At 33.2% G+C, this 17,194-nt stretch overlaps 1 protein-coding gene across 2 annotated transcripts in view; it reads left to right on the top strand.

Annotated features, from left to right (window-relative positions):
• Nucleotides 1–17,194, top strand: part of KLHL1 (kelch like family member 1) — a 363,304-nt gene that overhangs the window by 137,079 nt on the left and 209,031 nt on the right. For both annotated transcript variants that reach the window (XM_055336047.1, XM_055336046.1), the window contains one exon: nucleotides 3,955–4,091. In XM_055336047.1, coding sequence (XP_055192022.1) covers nucleotides 3,955–4,091 — 137 coding nt within the window. The remainder of the gene's footprint in view (nucleotides 1–3,954; nucleotides 4,092–17,194) is intronic.

Raw genomic sequence — 17,194 nt, 5'->3', positions numbered from 1 at the left:
GAAAAATAATTTAAAATACCTATAGGAAAAGATAATGTAATGAATAAAGCAATGGGAATATAAAAGAGATTTGGAAAAATTCAAGTCACTACGAATCATCTACAGTAAAACACAGAGTAGAGAAAGATTGAAAGAAAATGAACTAAGACCCAACAACTTGTGAGGCACTGTCAATTCCTGAAACATATATGTAATTAGAGTCCTAGAAAAAGAGAGTGAATTGTGTGGAAAAAAACAGGAATTATTTTCAAGTGACTTTCTAAATTTGATTTAAAAAGGTCTATCCACTACTCTACGAAGCTCAGAAAACCATAATCAGAATAAATACCAAGTAACTACATTGAGGTATATCATTGTCAAACTGCAGCATCTTAAGAAAAAGAGGGGAAAAGAGTAAAAACAATTAGATATAAAAGACATGGTAAATCAAGAAAACAATTATAAGAATGAAAGTTCTTTACTGAATTATCTTATTAGTTCTTCGGACTCTGCTTTTTTTTTTTTTTTTCCTAGGTAGATGATTATATCATCACCTGCTAATCAACTCATTTTGATTGATTTGAAAACATTTCCTGTTTTCCTGAGTTGATTTACAGTAAAGAATGAATGTTTCTATATTTTCTATTAGAAACATTGGAGCCTAACTCATAATAGAATATTATTTTTCTAGTCCCAAAGGCTTGAATTCTATATCAAGTGAAAATAATTTTTTAAAGATATTTTCAATGCATCTAAATAAAGATCTTTTAGATAAATGAAAACTGGGACAATTTAGTGTCATCAGACTTGTAGTGCAAGAAAAACCAAAGAACTTTATTCCAGTTGAAGGATATTAATACCAGATAGAAGTCTACTTCTTCAGAAATGAATAGAGACCCGAAATATGAAGGGGATAAATATAAAATAAACTTTTACTTTCAGAAGTATTTTTTTCTTTTAAAAAATTCTTGATTGGCCGACATTGAGTGAATAGAATTATGCTGTTGTAAAGCCCTTATAATATTCATGAAGTAGTATAATTTTCTTTGATGATACTGTTATTAGTCAAAAATCAATATTTAATCTCTAGACAGAGTAGCATACTTCTGTGCAGAGGCCAAATCTGGTTTGTGGCTTGTTTTGTATGGATTATGAGCTAAAATTCATTTTTGCATTTTAATCAATTGATTTTTTATTTTTTTTATTTTTTTTTATTTTTTATTTATTTATTTATGATAGTCACACAGAATGTGAGAGAGAGGCAGAGACATAGGCAGAGGGAGAAGCAGGCTCCATGTACCGGGAGCCTGATGTGGGATTCGATCCTGGGTCTCCAGGATCGCGCCCTGGGCCAAAGGCAGGCGCTAAACCGCTGCGCCACCCAGGGATCCCTCAATTGATTTTTTAAAGGAATATATGATAGAAACTATATATGTGACTTTTAATACCTAAGATACATAATATCTGCCTCTTTACAGAAAAACAAATTCTGATCCCTACTCAAGAAGAACCACTTAAAAAATGCATTAATATGTATGTAAAAAGAAAAAGATGTAGTTAAAATGTTAATGAATGAAATATTTTTTTTAAGACAATGAAAAGATTCACTCAAAAGAATAGAGGGGGCGCCTGAGTGTCCTGAGTGGTTTATCCTGAGTGGTTGAGCATCTGCCTTTCGTTCAGGTTGTGATCCCGGGATCCGGGGATTGAGTCTCTCATCAGGCTCCTCACAGGGAGCCTATCTCCCTCTGTCTGTATCTCTGCCTCTCTCTGTGTGTCTCTCATGAATAAATAAATAAAATCTTAAAAAAAAAACAGAGAATATATATATATGTGTAGAATTAAAGCCACACATAATTTTACATACATTAATATATACTTCAATAAATTTTAGAACCCAGATAAAATGAGTAAATTTTTAAAAATATGAAGCACAAAAGTTGATGATGAAATAAAGCACAAAAATCAGCCTTGTAGTTTATTAAATAATTAAAATGAGACCATGTCACTTTTTCTCAAACTAGTCAAACCAAGATATTTTTTTTCAGGTAAGTTCTGGAGCATCTTAAGGAAAAAAATAATAATTGGTTTCTTCTATAAATCATTATACAAAATTAAAAAGAGTTAAGGCTGTCACCTCATTTTATGAGGCTGTATAATATTAATTCAATAGTCAGGTAAAAAATACAATAAGAGAAAATTAACGGTTCATCTCCCTTCTGACTATAAGTAGAAAATCCTAAACAAAATTTTGATTGAGATAAAAGGCCTTTTATGAAATTTAACACCCTATAGTATAACAGTGGTTAGCAAAGCTAGAAATTAAAGTGGTCTTTCTGACCTGGCAAAGGTTACATACCAATACATTCACCAAGTATGTTACTAAAAGGATATTCTTTTAAGATAGAGATAAACTGGGATCCCTGGGTGGCGCATCGGTTTGGCGCCTACCTTTGGCCCAGGGCGCGATCCTGGAGACCCGGGATCGAATCCCACGTCGGGCTCCCGGTGCATGGAGCCTGCTTCTCCCTCTGCCTGTGTCTCTGCCTCTCTCTCTCTGTGTGACTATCATAAATAAATAAAAATTTTAAAAAAAGATAGAGATAAACAAAAAATTTCTCCACCAGCGCAGTGACTGTTCAACATACCACCAGAACACTGGAGATCTTGGAAGAGATTTTAAGAAAAGCAAAAGAGTTACAGAAAATAAACAAGAAAAAGTCAAATGAGTTGATTCGCAGGTGATATAATCATCTACCTAGAACAAAAATAGGGGAGTCCACAAAGAACTAGTAAGATAATTCAGTATATGTGCCAGATAAAAGATGGATTTATGACAGTTTCAACTAATGAAATTTAAATAAACAAAAACCAATAAAAATTTTTATAAAAGTTACTACACATTAATACCAACAAAACTGTAAATAAAATATGAAGAAATCAACCAAGAATATACAAGAAAACGTTTAGAGAAAACTTTTGAGAAAACTTTTGAGAAAGCTTTAAAATTTGATTAGAAAGCAGACAGGATATCCTGAACATATAGAGAGATATTTTGTACTTTTGTGTTGTACATTTTATATTATAAATATATCAATGATCACCAAAAATAAAATTAGAAACTCAGTGCATTTTTAATTCAGCTTTTATTTGACTTATTTGAAGAACTTAACCAACTTACTTTAAACTTTACATTAAGAATACAACTTCACTAATAGTTAAATAAAAATTAAAGATGGAAGATTTGCCTCATTAGGCTATAAAGACATATTCAGATTCAGTATTAAAAATATTATACTAAAAAATATACTGTCTCAAGAATAGGCAAGAAAGCAAAAACAATAGAAATCTCAGAGACAGATAACTATGCATTCAGGACTCAAATTCTCAATATAGATGGCACCATTAATTCAGTGGGAGCTAAGCAGAGTCTTTAGTAAATAGCATCATAAGAATATATAAATAGAAATAAAATTGGATCCCTATCCAAAAGGATGAAGGAACTAAATATGAGAGAAAAAAAAATATGTATTTAAAATGATGGGGAAAAAATATAGGAAAATGCTCTGTGACCAAAGGTGGAACAGAATTTCCTCAGTTTTGAAAAGTATAATTTATAAGCCAATAAGTATCAATAAGATTGATAAGTACATGATAGGTATAAGAGATACATAGATGATAGGTAGAGTACCTCTGTGCTGCATTCTTTTTAAAAATTATTTTATTTATTTATTTTAGAGAGAGAGAACGGGGTAGGGGCATAAGGAGAGGCAGAGAAAGTCTTAAGCAGACTCCACACTGAGTGGAGCCTGACACAGGGATGCATTTCAGGATCTGAGATGACAACCTGAGCTGAAACCAAGAATTAGACACTTAACCAATGCAGCCACCCAGGTGCCCTGTACTGCATTCTTGACACTAAGCATTTTGCTGCTTTATATTCATAACCTAAATTAGATTCTATGACTCTTTCAGGCTTGTTCTGAGCTCAGTCTCCGACTATTTTGCTGCCATGTTTACAAGTGATGTTTGTGAAGCCAAGCAAGAGGAGATTAAGATGGAAGGCATAGACCCCAATGCCCTCTGGGACCTTGTTCAATTTGCATATACAGGTACAGTAAAAGAATTATAGCTTCATGTTGATTTCTTGTAATTTTTAGAATTTTAGCATAAGATTTAAAGCTTAAAAAGTGCTTACTTTGTATCTTTTTTCAGTTGAAAGATTATCTAACAAAATAAAATCAGGTACCTTTTCATTTCTATGGAATTACAAATGTATATATGTATATGTATGCTCTCTTCTTTTCCACAAAAGGTTTAATAAGCTTATAAAAATAAATAGTCAATGGAATGAGCTTGGGAGAGGAGCAAAAAGGTTATTAATTATCAAATAAGAATTTGTTTAATGTCCATCCTTAGAGCATTGGGAAGAGAAATAGATGCTCATTTTCTTTCCTTTTAGAAAGTATGGGTTGGAATAATTATTTCTCCTTGAAATTTATTATTTTAATATTAAAATCTTCACAGAACATTTAATGTGGACCTGACAAACTTAGTTTAAATGGACAATGAAGATACTTAGGGTTATGGAACTGACTACTTTTTGAAATTTTTGTTTTCTGATCTACTATGTTGACATTTTCTAATGGCCTTGCACTACATTATATTTAGTGCATTCAAGTGAGTTTGTCAATTTAGCAAACATTCGCTGGATGTTTCTAAGTATGTGAGTATCAGCTATATCCTTGATGAACAAACTAATGAATAAGATGTCCTTACCTTCCAGAAGTTCGTAGTCCAAGTGGAGAAGAATTAGATGACAGAATAAGTACAGTATAATGTGACACATTAATACAGTGTTGTAAAGCATAAACCTGCTGTTCAGAGCATTATCAGGGTTCACATTCTTTTGAAACATTTTAATAATTTTCAAGATTATTGTGGTAAGGGGAGACATTATAATAAAATCTTGGGATAGAAGCAAAGGTAGATAGTAAGAATTGAAGTAATATTTTTAAAAAAATGGCATGTGGTTCATTTTGCTAGAATTTTCAGTCATGGTATGAAATAAGAAAAAAGGCCAGGGCCTGATTATCAAAGCAGTGGGACTCTAGTTTAAGGAGCTGTGTTTTTGCAGCCTTCCTGGTTATCAGGAAATATGTGGGCATTGTAAAGATCAGCAACTAGAACTAAAAGGCTGTAGGAATAGTAGGAATCTGTCTTCCTGGAGGATTTGGCTTTTCATAGAGAGGAGTTTGCTAATATAACAATCAGTAAATGAAGCCTCTTCGAAGGCTCTGAGTGCTAAATTTCCAAGTAGCAATTTGATGGGCGGATGCAGACATTTCCTAGCCTCAGTTATTTTTATTTTTATTTTATTAAGATGTATTATTTATTGTAAGGACAGAGAGCAAGCACAAGTGCCCTCATGAAGAGAAGGGGCAGAGGGAGAGGGAGAGAGAGAATCTTAAGCAGACTTCCCATTGAGCAAGAAGCCCTACAGGGCAGGATCTCACAACCCTGAGATCATGACCTGGGCCAAAATCAAGAGTCGAGTGCTTAACCAACCCAGGCACTCCTGCCTCAGTTATTTTTTTTTAAGATTTATTTATTTATTCATTAGAGACACAGAAAGAGAGAGGCAAAGACATAGAGCAGAGGGAGAAGCAGGCTCCTCACAGGAAGCCGGATGTGGGACTCGATCCCAGGCCCCTGGGGTCGTGCCCTGAGCCAAAGACAGACACTCAACTGCTGAGCCACCCAGGTGTCCCTGCCTGTTATTTTTAAATTATATTTTTTCAAAACAAATATTGCACTGGACAAAGTTAAGCAAGTAAACATGTATTCAAGGCTGTTGCAATAGGGGAGAGATACAGAATTCAGTCTCTATTTAATTCTGCTGAAACAAAGGGAGGGAGAGATTTTTAGGTGCTAGGATGAGAAAACACAGATCATCTATGTTTGCTATTTGGCTTTATCTAGAAGAAAAGTAGACTTTTTCCTATCTAAATGACATAATGTAGTTTTACAACTTAGAGCAAGGCATCCACTCAAATTGCATTTCTATTCTCCCACAAAAATAAGGGTGCTATCATCCTTGAAGTTGACATTTCAAAGAGAATTCCTCCAAGTCCTTGAGAGCAAGGTTCCTGGGTTGTAAAACTGGCAAAAAGACTTTTAAAATTACATCTCAAAGGGACAGATAGAGAATTTATAATTACACATTTTCCTAAGTAAATAATATGAAAAAAGAGAGACCAAAGATCTAAAGTTCAGGAAGTAGTCTGTTTATATCTTGGTCAGGCTGAAGGACCACTAAAACATCTAGTCAATTTCAATTTGCATACAACCTGAAATAGTAACATAAAGGATTTTTGGACTCCCAGCCAGAAGATAGCAAACATAACCACATTATTGTTTCCTTGAAAGGGAAGAATCATGAAGCTTACATTTTAAGGATCTTTCTAGCAACAGAAAGGCATAATTCCACCCCTTACCTTCTCCATGGCCTGGCAACCTTGCATTTCTCTGCTTCAAAACTAGGTCAAAAGACGCTCATCATCATGCAGCACAAAGTTGGAAGGTGTTTCAAAGCTCCCTGCTGAATGTAACGACCCAGATTTGCTCAGCTTTACAGAGGGCAGACAGGATACAAAGTGGCCTTTCAGTTGCCACTGCTACTTTGGCCTTTGCTGCAAAGTCCATAGCTCCCTGGTGGCTGATAAATTTCTAATCATTAGTTTATAGAAATATTAGATGATCATTTACAAGCTAATATTAGGAGAACCTTAGGCATAATAAAATACAGAGAGAGAGAGAGAGAGAGAGAGAGAGAGAGAGAGAGAAAGGAGAGATCAAGTGAGCAATGACAGAAATGGATGATAGGAGGTATCTGAATATGTGTCCATTTTAGGTAGTGCGCTAGTTAGTTTCTAAGACTTTTCTTGGTAACAGGCTGAAAATAATTGCATCACAGAAGACAGAATATATGAATGAGCAGTAAAGACACATAAAGGGTCAGGTATTTGGTCATATTTTGTTAAATTTTGAGGTTTAAGAGGCTTTGGAGAAATTAAGGAGGATCAACTATGTAAAGAATTGATAGTTAACCATTAGCTGTAGAAGTATTCAGTAGAGATACATAAGATCACTTTAAAATGATTTAAACAGATAAAAACTTCCATGAGACCGGAAAGTCTGTAAGGTTTGAAAGAATCAAAGGGAGCAAATTTATGTTTATTAACTTAGAAATTAAGGAAAAGAATGAAAGGGTAAGGTAGCTTGCAATAAATTTTTGACTAAGATAAGCTTCAGTGATTATAGGGTTTAATAATATTTTGATTTGAAGAATGAGGAATTATCCCTTAAAGAATTCCAGGTAGTAAAATTTGCACATGGTAAGTCATGGGAGACATCTCCTCTGTCTACCCCTCTTTTCCCCTACTCTAGCAAATTAGAATAAGAAGATGTGGGACCAGGGGCCTGGTAGAGCTTCAGTAAGAACTGAAGCACGTATTTACAGGGTTTAATTTTTGTTTTTGTTTTTTGATTTTTGGTAACTAGGAAGAGTGACTTGGATACCCAGGAGGTGACTACAGTGGTGGAAACAGCTTGAAGAAGATAGGACTATTTTTAAAGGAAAAACATATAATAATAAAAAGGTTAATACTAGATGTATGTAATATAAGATCAAGGAAACCAGGTCTTTGTGTTTACAAAATTAAACATTTTTAGAAGTATAAAAGATTAAGATACAACAATAAAAATGATATCTAATTACTACAGTATGAAAATTGGCTTCTTAAAATAGAAGGCACCATGAGGTCGATTTTTTTTACACATCGTCATAGCTCAGGAATGGAAAGGAAATGAAAATTCACACTGTTGTTAGAAATAATTGTATATCTAACATGAGGTTCACATCAATTTTCCAATTTTTAATGAGCTGTTTAGTTTCAAAGTTCTTTTTAAAACTTTTCACTGAATTTTCTTTTCAATTTTTAACAAGAAATCTGAGTACAATCTTAGCTATTCGTGGAGAGCAAAAGATCCAAAAGCAACAGTGCATGTTTTAAAATACTGCCCTTTTATAATTGGTGCCTTACATTTAAGGTTTGAATTTTTGGTTGTAATCTAAAGGATATGTAATTATATGACTGTGTATCAGTTTTTCAAAATCAAACCATAATTCAGCTAACAGTATTTGAGCACATTGCATGAAGAGAGTCCCACTAGGGACTAGAAGATAAAGTATAAATTCAGACTGTATGGATATAGATTAATATAACATAAACCTTTAAACAAATTTGGCAATCAATAAAATTATTAGAACAGGGCATAGTGAAAAAACTCTTAAGATCTGTGTACCACTGTCCACTTTATGACATTCTCAGTTTTATATAGTGTCAAAAGACTTAAAAACAGCTTTTTAAATATTTTCCTACATGTATTAAAGCCTCTGTTCTGTATTTTACTCATCTAAGAGAAAGACACTTGAGATAGTGTTTGTTGAATCTGTAATAAAGCCTATGATTTGAATAATGAAGTCAAGACTGTTCTGGAATTTTCTACAGAACATACTCAGAAGAATAGAATCAGAGAAGAGCTCTGATTCTACATATATGTTTATGGTTTCTCATCATTCTACTTTCATATTACTTAGTTAGAGATGTATAAAACTGTAGTAATTCCATCCCTTAAAAAAAGAAAAGAAAAAAAAAAACATCCCTTACATTATAAATTTTACAGATGAACGTTTTTCCTATGGCTAATTATGTGAAGCAAAGCAGAGGCACCAAAACTATTTTTTAAGAATACATATTTGATATTTCAAATAAGCATTGACAGACTCATCCAAGACAAGTAAGAACTTTGTTGGTCTCCTTTGAATTTACATGGGGGAACAGATTTTTTTTTCAGCATTTAAGAATCTCTGAAGTTCTTAAGGCAGTCCATCAATGAGATAACATAACCTGACAAAGATCAATAGTAAGACAATGAATCTATTACTAGAATGAAACGTCATGACACACATTTAATGGCATTTTCTCTACTGAATCAATGTCCTTTTGTAAAGGTACCCAGTTATGGCGAGGTTCCTTGGAATGGCTTATGACTGTCATGCCCTCAAAATAGTTTGGGTATCTTAAATCGACAACCATATTGCTATGTAGTGGCTTATTGCAGGTTTGGGTCACGCCTCTTCCTTTGTCATAGCTCAGGAATGGAAAGGAAATGGAAATTTACACTGACTTTAGAAATAATTGTATATCTCATATGAGGTTCATATCAATTTTCTAAATTATTGATTCTAGTTCCCACAGAAGGCAATGGTACCTAATGACTTAAGCGCAGTAATGCCTAACACTCCTTATCCTATAAATGCATTGAATGCCTTTTAAGTTTTACTACATGCCCAGTATGTACTGTGCCCTGTGATGGGCTCTGGAAGACAATATACTTAATTAAACCCATTTTCTGCCTGTAAGAGACTTTTCACTTTAGTGTATAAAATAACTTTTGTTGTCTTCTTTTGTTATAAACATCCTTTTGATAGACATAGTCTAATATTTCTTCATTAGAGAATGATACAGAGCAAATTTCGAAGGCTATTACATTGTGTGTATATGTAAATAAATATATATATATATGTAGCTATACATACACACACGCACACCACACACACTCATATCCATATATGTGTGTGTGTGTGTGTATATATATATATATATATATATATTGAATACTGAATATGCATATACTGAATACTGAATTTATTTATTTGTTTACTTATTTATTTCAGTAAGTATTTCAGTTCTGGCCAAAAAAATTGATGATTACATTGTGATAATAAGAAGAAATGTAATATATTTGAAAAGGATGCTCTCAAGTTCACCGTATTTTAGCATTGCTTTCAGATTGATAGAAATTTCCTTCTGGTTTATCTTTTACATACTCCCAACTAACCGAACATGCTTGAAAATATACTGTGTTCATTGATGCGTAAGGAAATAGAGTTCTAACAAATGTGAAAGATGGGTTTGCAGGCTTACTAGCAAAGTGTCAGGTCCTGTAGAGAACTGATAAGGACACGGTTTAAATAAAGGAAGCTGTCCATCTAGCAGTGGTATTAAGAAAAGAGGTAGAAAATTAAACTGCCAAATGGCAAACCTTTAATCATACTGAAGAGTTAACTTCCTTATAAGAAAAAAAAAAAGGTTTATGTGCCACTGAAGTTAATTAAAGTCTTAGTACATGCTAACAAATGTTATGATAGCTTCTGCTTGCTGTCAAACATTTGAACAAAATAAGTACACACATACAAGGAGCCGAGATGTTTAGTGTTCTGCTTTATATTAAAAAAGTATACATCAATACAGCCAGCCTGGACTGAATATTGTAAACTCCCCTCAGCATTTTTTATTGTAATTAAAAGTAAATTATTATTTCATTTTTATTACTGGTTTAATTCAAGTGGCATAAATTATGCAAGCACATTATCAGAATATTAGTTTTAATCTTAGAACTTTTACTAGACAGAAAATTTCTGTTCTCAATTTAAGAAATTGAGCCTTTAAAAATTAGTTTTATCTATTATTATTACCCATTAATTAAAAATATTGATTTAGTAATTTCCATAGGATGCTGCAATAATCTATATATTCAGTAGGAAAAAAAGTAAAAATAATGAAAATAAATATAAATCAGCTGTATATTGCCATCCTACTTCTACCTTTTCATTATCACAAGAACCCCTATGTATGTGTGTGTGTGTGTGTGTGTGTGTGTACATAACAATGATTAATATAAACTAAGTTGGGGGAAATTATTATATCAAAATAGATAATAAAAAATTATGTATATTTTCTGAATATTTTATAACATTTTATGATTACTAAATTACATCTTGGCTTCATGCTATGGGATTCCATTGCCAGACTGAAAAAGAAATTGATATGTGAAACAATATTTATTAGCAGTAGTGGAAAGTGTATGTCTCTTCTGCCTTTTAGTTTTACATTCACTTTCTGTGTCCTCAAGTAAGGAAAATCCCCCAGGTCTCATCTGATAATCAACTTTGCTTTCCTAAAATATTTGCTTGGATTTTATTTTATCATTGCTTACAATCTTATAATTGTTTACATTTTCCTTTGGGTATTAGAAATTGTTTAGGGAAGCTGTTTACATGTCATTTGGGTCCTACATTTTGATTTGGATCTTAGGAAGGCAGGCACTGAATCATATACCACTATGGCATGTGTGTAGAGTACATGGTATGTATTTTGGTACATTAATCTGTTACTTGACTATATTTTCTTAGGGTCACTTCATTTTCACTCTAATCCCAAAATATCTGCACATTTGATTCTGTTGTACTTATAGGGTAGTATGTAGGATTTAACATCAGAAATATGCGAGGTTTTCTTTGGCCTTCACCAGGACTAATATTCAACCAGAACCCACTGAGATGTTTCAACCCAGTATTCATTCAAATTGTTGGGCTTATATTCTAACTGGCATGTATTTATTTCTTACTTCTCAAGTACTTTGATTATATCCCTTGTGCTGCCCCATTTTATAGTTAAAGATCTTGGTCAACTTAGTTTTATAGTGTCTTAATATTATTCAACTCTAAGAAATGAAAATAATAATGTCTAAGTAAGAGGATTGTTTTAAAGAGTAAATGAGCTAATAAAAGTATGTGGGTTTAGCATAATGCTTAGCGTATCGTAAGCACTCAATTATGATGATTAATTGTAATGGGTATTTCTGTATTACATCAAATCCTTTGCACAATCTGTCATAAAAAAATAAAACTGAAGACAAAATGAGGAAAGATTCATCATTTTGTCAACATTTATTTATTAATTTTGAATCTGATTTATTATATGAGTTAATATTACAATATGAATTCTAATTCACATGTAAAACTTGGTATATGTCTTTAGTGGTACATTTTGTTAGACCACCCACTTGTAATTTTACTGCCTGATATATATTAATTATGTTTTTTTCATGTATTGCATTCATTATTTCAGCATATCTTATCTCATTCCACACAATAATATTCTGAGATGGGCAACTAGTCATATCTTATTGTCAGAAACAAAAATGAAAATACCTTAATATAGAGGGCAAGAAAATTACATGGAAAATAAATAAAGAAAGAAAGAAAGAAAGAAAATTACATGGATGTGAAAGCATTGTCCGGTTTTCCCAATGGCATTTCAATGTCCTTTGTGCTAAGTCTGAAGTTATTCAACTTCCTATTCGATTAATGATAGGGAATGCTGCTTATATGTACTTATTGCTACCTTCCATTTTCCTAATACCAACTGCCATCAAATATAATTTTTTCTTATAATTAGTTTCTTTTTCCACAAAATCACGAATAACCTGAGGAATGTATGTAGATGCTACAAATGGAGAATTGTTTGTGAATGATCAGAGCACTAAACACTGACCATCCTCAGGCTTGGACATTCACAGTTTCATAACTGCAAATTTAAGTCTAATTTTTTTGTGATTTTTATGTAAGTAAAAATTACAAGAAGCATTACACGTGGTGCATATGAGTGGCTCTGTTGGTTAAGCATCTACCTTTCGCTCATGTCATGGTCCTGGGGTCCTGGGAGCCCCACACTGGGCTCTGTGCTCAGCACAGAGTTTGTTTGTCCCTCTCACCCTGCCCCTTCCCCCCAGCTTGTGCTCTCTTTCTCTCAAATAAATAAATAAAATATTTTTAAAAAATAAATAAAAGAAACATTACATGTTTAACATTTAACATTTTCAGGATGTTTTACACACATCTCTGTTACCTCTTATAACATTCAGCTTTCTCATGCAGTTGGGAAAAATGTAGCACCAACCTCACGTTTCTGAACAATACACATCTTTTCAAATTATTTTTTTTTTTCAAATTACTACCTTAGTTGTGTTTTGACTATTTCTCAAAACTTTGTGTTTGAAATTTGATAGAGTTGATTGTTTTTGCAGATAGAATGTGGTAAAAAAAAAACAGCTAAAAACAATAAACAAACAAAAACAAGCATATAAAATAACTCCAGTCACTGCCCCTTCTGAAGACTTCCAGAAATCACCGGTTTGACCAATTTGCCACCTTCATTCAGGAGAGACTTCCCCTTCTTGTTGGAGACAGGAAATTCATAAAAGGAAAGATGATAAGGGCTACGTTAACAGGGAAAACATATCAGCCAGAAGTAGATGGTATGCTCAAGATATCCTAAAGGAAAACCTTGATCTCTGCCTCCTTTAGATTGTGTGTTTAGCTTTCTTAGACACAGTACAGCACAATTGTAGTCCTCTTACATTCCTCTACCAGAGAAGATATTTCACTAAAGGACATTCATGCCGGTCTGATACCTGTTCCTGCCTGTCTTTTCTTCTTTGGAGAAATGTTCAGGATTGTATGTGTATGTGGTGGGGAGGGGAAGTGAGGTCTGGGACTGCTGCAGAATATCAGTAAAGAAAATCTAGACTGGTATTGGAAGTTCAGTCTTGTGAGAATTGAAAAAATTACTTTAACATGTAACATTTTCCTTTATGATTCATTCGTGTTTGCAAATTGTAAACAGTACTTTGAAATATATGTCATTAATAATTTTAATGTGTTTTCCTGGACTATAATATAGCTATAATATAGTCTACTAACTGATAAATGAGCATTTTAATATAATGGACATTCTAAAAATTTTTTACAAGTTATTATTTTATTTATCAAGTTAAGTTAAAGAAAATATATTTAGAACCTCAAGCACAAACCTCATTTTTTGATATGTATTTAATTTAAATTTGTCATGTCACAAAATGGCTCAAAATGGCTTCACAGTAAAATATGTAAGAGAGAGAAATGTCATTAATAACCTGTAGGGTAGTGTTTTGACATGTATTTGAGAGTTAAGTGTATATTCCTACAATAACACTTTGTAACTATTTCAAGGCTGAGAAATATTGATTATGATTATGGGCTGTTGGAAGTGAAGATTTCAAGAAAAATATGAATGCTTGTAGCCAGAAAATGAAAGTGGTACATCTCTGAAAATCATCAAAATGATACCAGAAAAGGAATAAGATAATATATTAATCATATTTTGAGAGCCAGACTAGTGCTCCAAAGAAAATTGTTAAACAAACAAACAAAAACAACATCTGGCAACTCAGAAGCCTGGAAGTGCAGAGCAAGTGGGTAGTATAGCCTCATGCACAGGTTGGATGGTTGAACTCTCAAACTGGGCAGATTGACAGATGATAAAATATCAAAACTGCAGACTTTTTGATTTTCACATCACAACCGTCCAAGTCAGTGCAAAAATCTTTAAGCAACCCAAGATAGAGCAACTTTGTTGATGACTGCAATTCAACTTATTTCTATAAGAACATACTTCTCCATAATGTTACTGTAAAATCGGTCTGGTAAGGAGTTATATTTTCTTATACTTATCCTTTTCAATTCCCCTTCTATTTTTCTGACTGAAATGGAACAGTAAAGGAAGAACAAATATAAAAAATCATTTACAGAAGCCACAAGACTGATTTGGTCTTAATTTTGTGCCTAAGTATCTATGATGTATAAGGCTTTGAAATTCAAGTAAAAAAAGACTTGAAAGAGGCATTCAAATTCAAATCTATAACACCTCTGGTATGATTTACACCATAAGAGTCTTAAGATTCTGTTTGTATTCATAGAGATTACATACCAATTTGCTTTAGCTTCTTATCCACCAAGGTAAAAAAGGAAGCATAATCAATTATGTTATACAATAAAAACATATTTTGCTCAACATAAACACAGGTTTCTAATATTAAAATCTCAGAAGAATTTTTTTAATATTTGAATATTTGTAAAACACTATATGATATACTTCAGACATCTATACTGATATGCCAAAAGTGGATATAATAATGAATTATGGAACTATTTCTTTTGTCTACTGATTCAAATTCAAATGATATGCCCAGACACACAGATTACTAATAATTTCATGCATCAAACAATAAAATATTAAATTTCAGGGATAAAACTCATTTGGGTTGAAGGTACATTTAACTTAAAAGATTGGTATTGGGGTGCCTCGGTGGCTCAGTTTGTTAAGTGCTGGGCTCTTGGTTTCTGCTCAGGTCATTATCTCAGGGTCGTGAGTTCAGGCCCCCCACTGTGCATGAGCCTGCTTAAAATTCTCTCTCTCTCCCTCTGCCCCTCCACCGATCCCCCACCTCTGCTCTCTCTCTTAAAAAAAAAGAAAAGAGAGAGAGAGAGAGTAATTGGTGTTACTGATGCTGAACTCAACATGTTCCACCTAAAGTTATCCTAAAGTATTAAATTTTGTAATGGCCAAATGAGCATATTTGTGGTATATTTGGCATACCAGTTGACAAACTCTGTTATTTACAGTAGAAGTTTGGATAATTTGTATAACTATGTGTTTTCTCATAACCTAAATTTCCTTGAGTCTTGAGTGACAGCCTGTGTTAGACTAAACCCTACAGCAAGTACTAGGAGTAGGAAAAAAAAACTAGGGACAGAGTTTTAAGTTATGAAATTCTGAAGAGAAGGGGTATATTTTATGGTTAAAGTCAAGTAAGTTAAACACCTGTGCATGAATGTGGGTCAAGGGAATGTTCAGAAAAAGTCAAGATTTTTCTCAGCAAATAACTCCTTGTTCTTTCCAAATGATAGATATGTGAGAATATTAGCTTTAAAACAATTTAGGTAAATGAAAACTACTGAAATTTTTAGTTCTGACCTGATAGCCATTGGATTTTTTAAAGAAAAAGGTGTGCAGATAGAATTAGAAAAATAATGGCCTTTATTTTTGCAACTACCTTTTCATTGGTCCTTGCATAAATATTTCCCTGACTTTTTTAACAGTGAGCCAGCCCTTAAACTCCGAGATATATTTAGTGCTCAAAAAACATAAACTATGCTTTTCTTATGGCTGGAATCCATGTATGACATAGTTTATTAATAAGCTCTAAGTTGATAGAATTTTCCAGGCATAGCTTGTCATTCTATTTCCTAAAACTGATTTGCTATGGTTTTTTAGAGAACAATCAGGATTTTCTTCTAAATGGGAGATAGAGAGAGGGATCAGGAAGCCAGTAACATGGCACATATTAGAATAAGAAATAATTTGAGGGTAGCAAAAGTCCAAAGTACAGTAAAAATCCATTTCTTTCGGTAACTGTTAAAAAGACATGTAAGCCTACTAAAAATAATAAAATGATGTAAACCAAAATTTTCTTAACTCTCCAGCCTTTTTTGAAACACTAAAAAATGTAGGAATTTGTTGATATAAATTAATTACTAATTAAATAAATAACCAAGAATATATAAATCTCTCATGTAGAATTCCACATCATTCATGTCATTAATCTACCCTCAAGGAAATTAATCATAACACCCCATTCTTTAAGTGTGGCCATGCATAAGGACCTCCTGCCAGAAAGCATAGTTTGGAAGAGAGATAAAAGGGTCTTTTTACAATGAAGAAACCTGAGAAACACTATTCTACTGTGGGGCCACCTTATTGATTGGAAGGTGGGAAGCACAGTGGTGAAAGAATTCAACCAAGGCAGAAGAAAGGAAATAGAGGTTTACTGGATTAGGAGAAGGAGGGGAAAGGGAGGAAGAGGGGGAGGGGAAAGGGGGGGAGGGGAAGGAGGAGGGGAGGAGGAGGGGAAGAAGAAGAAGACGATGATGAAGAAGAAGGAGAAGACGATGAAGAAGAAGTTGTTTACTGAATACACTATTAAGGGAGTAGTGGACAGGACAGCAAGGGAAAGACTCTACATCTATTAAGTGATCAAAGTTAACATTAACAGTGGTAAGTCATGTTGATAGTATGTGCCCTTGATATGATGTGATGAGACAAAAACCAATATCCCAGTGTAATCATGATTAGATGAATCCCAATTGAGGGACATTCTACAAAATACTTAACCAGAACTCCTCAGAATTATCAGTCATCCAAAATAAGGAAAGTCTGAGAAATTGTCACAACCAGGAGGATCCTAAGGAGACAAAAAGACTAAATGAAATATGATATCTTACATGGGATCCTGAAACAGAAAGGGGGCAACAGGTAAAAAATCCAAATAAATGAGAGTAAGTATGGACTTAATAATAACAGTATTGGTTCATTAATTTAGCATATGTATTTTACTAATGTAAAATGGTAATAACTAGGCAAAATTG

This window comes from Nyctereutes procyonoides, unplaced genomic scaffold (genome assembly GCF_905146905.1).
Source record: "Nyctereutes procyonoides isolate TBG_1078 unplaced genomic scaffold, NYPRO_anot_genome, whole genome shotgun sequence".
NCBI lineage: Eukaryota > Metazoa > Chordata > Mammalia > Carnivora > Canidae > Nyctereutes > Nyctereutes procyonoides.
Note: the sequence above shows the minus strand (reverse complement) of the source record. Positions and strands in the feature narration are given on the sequence as shown.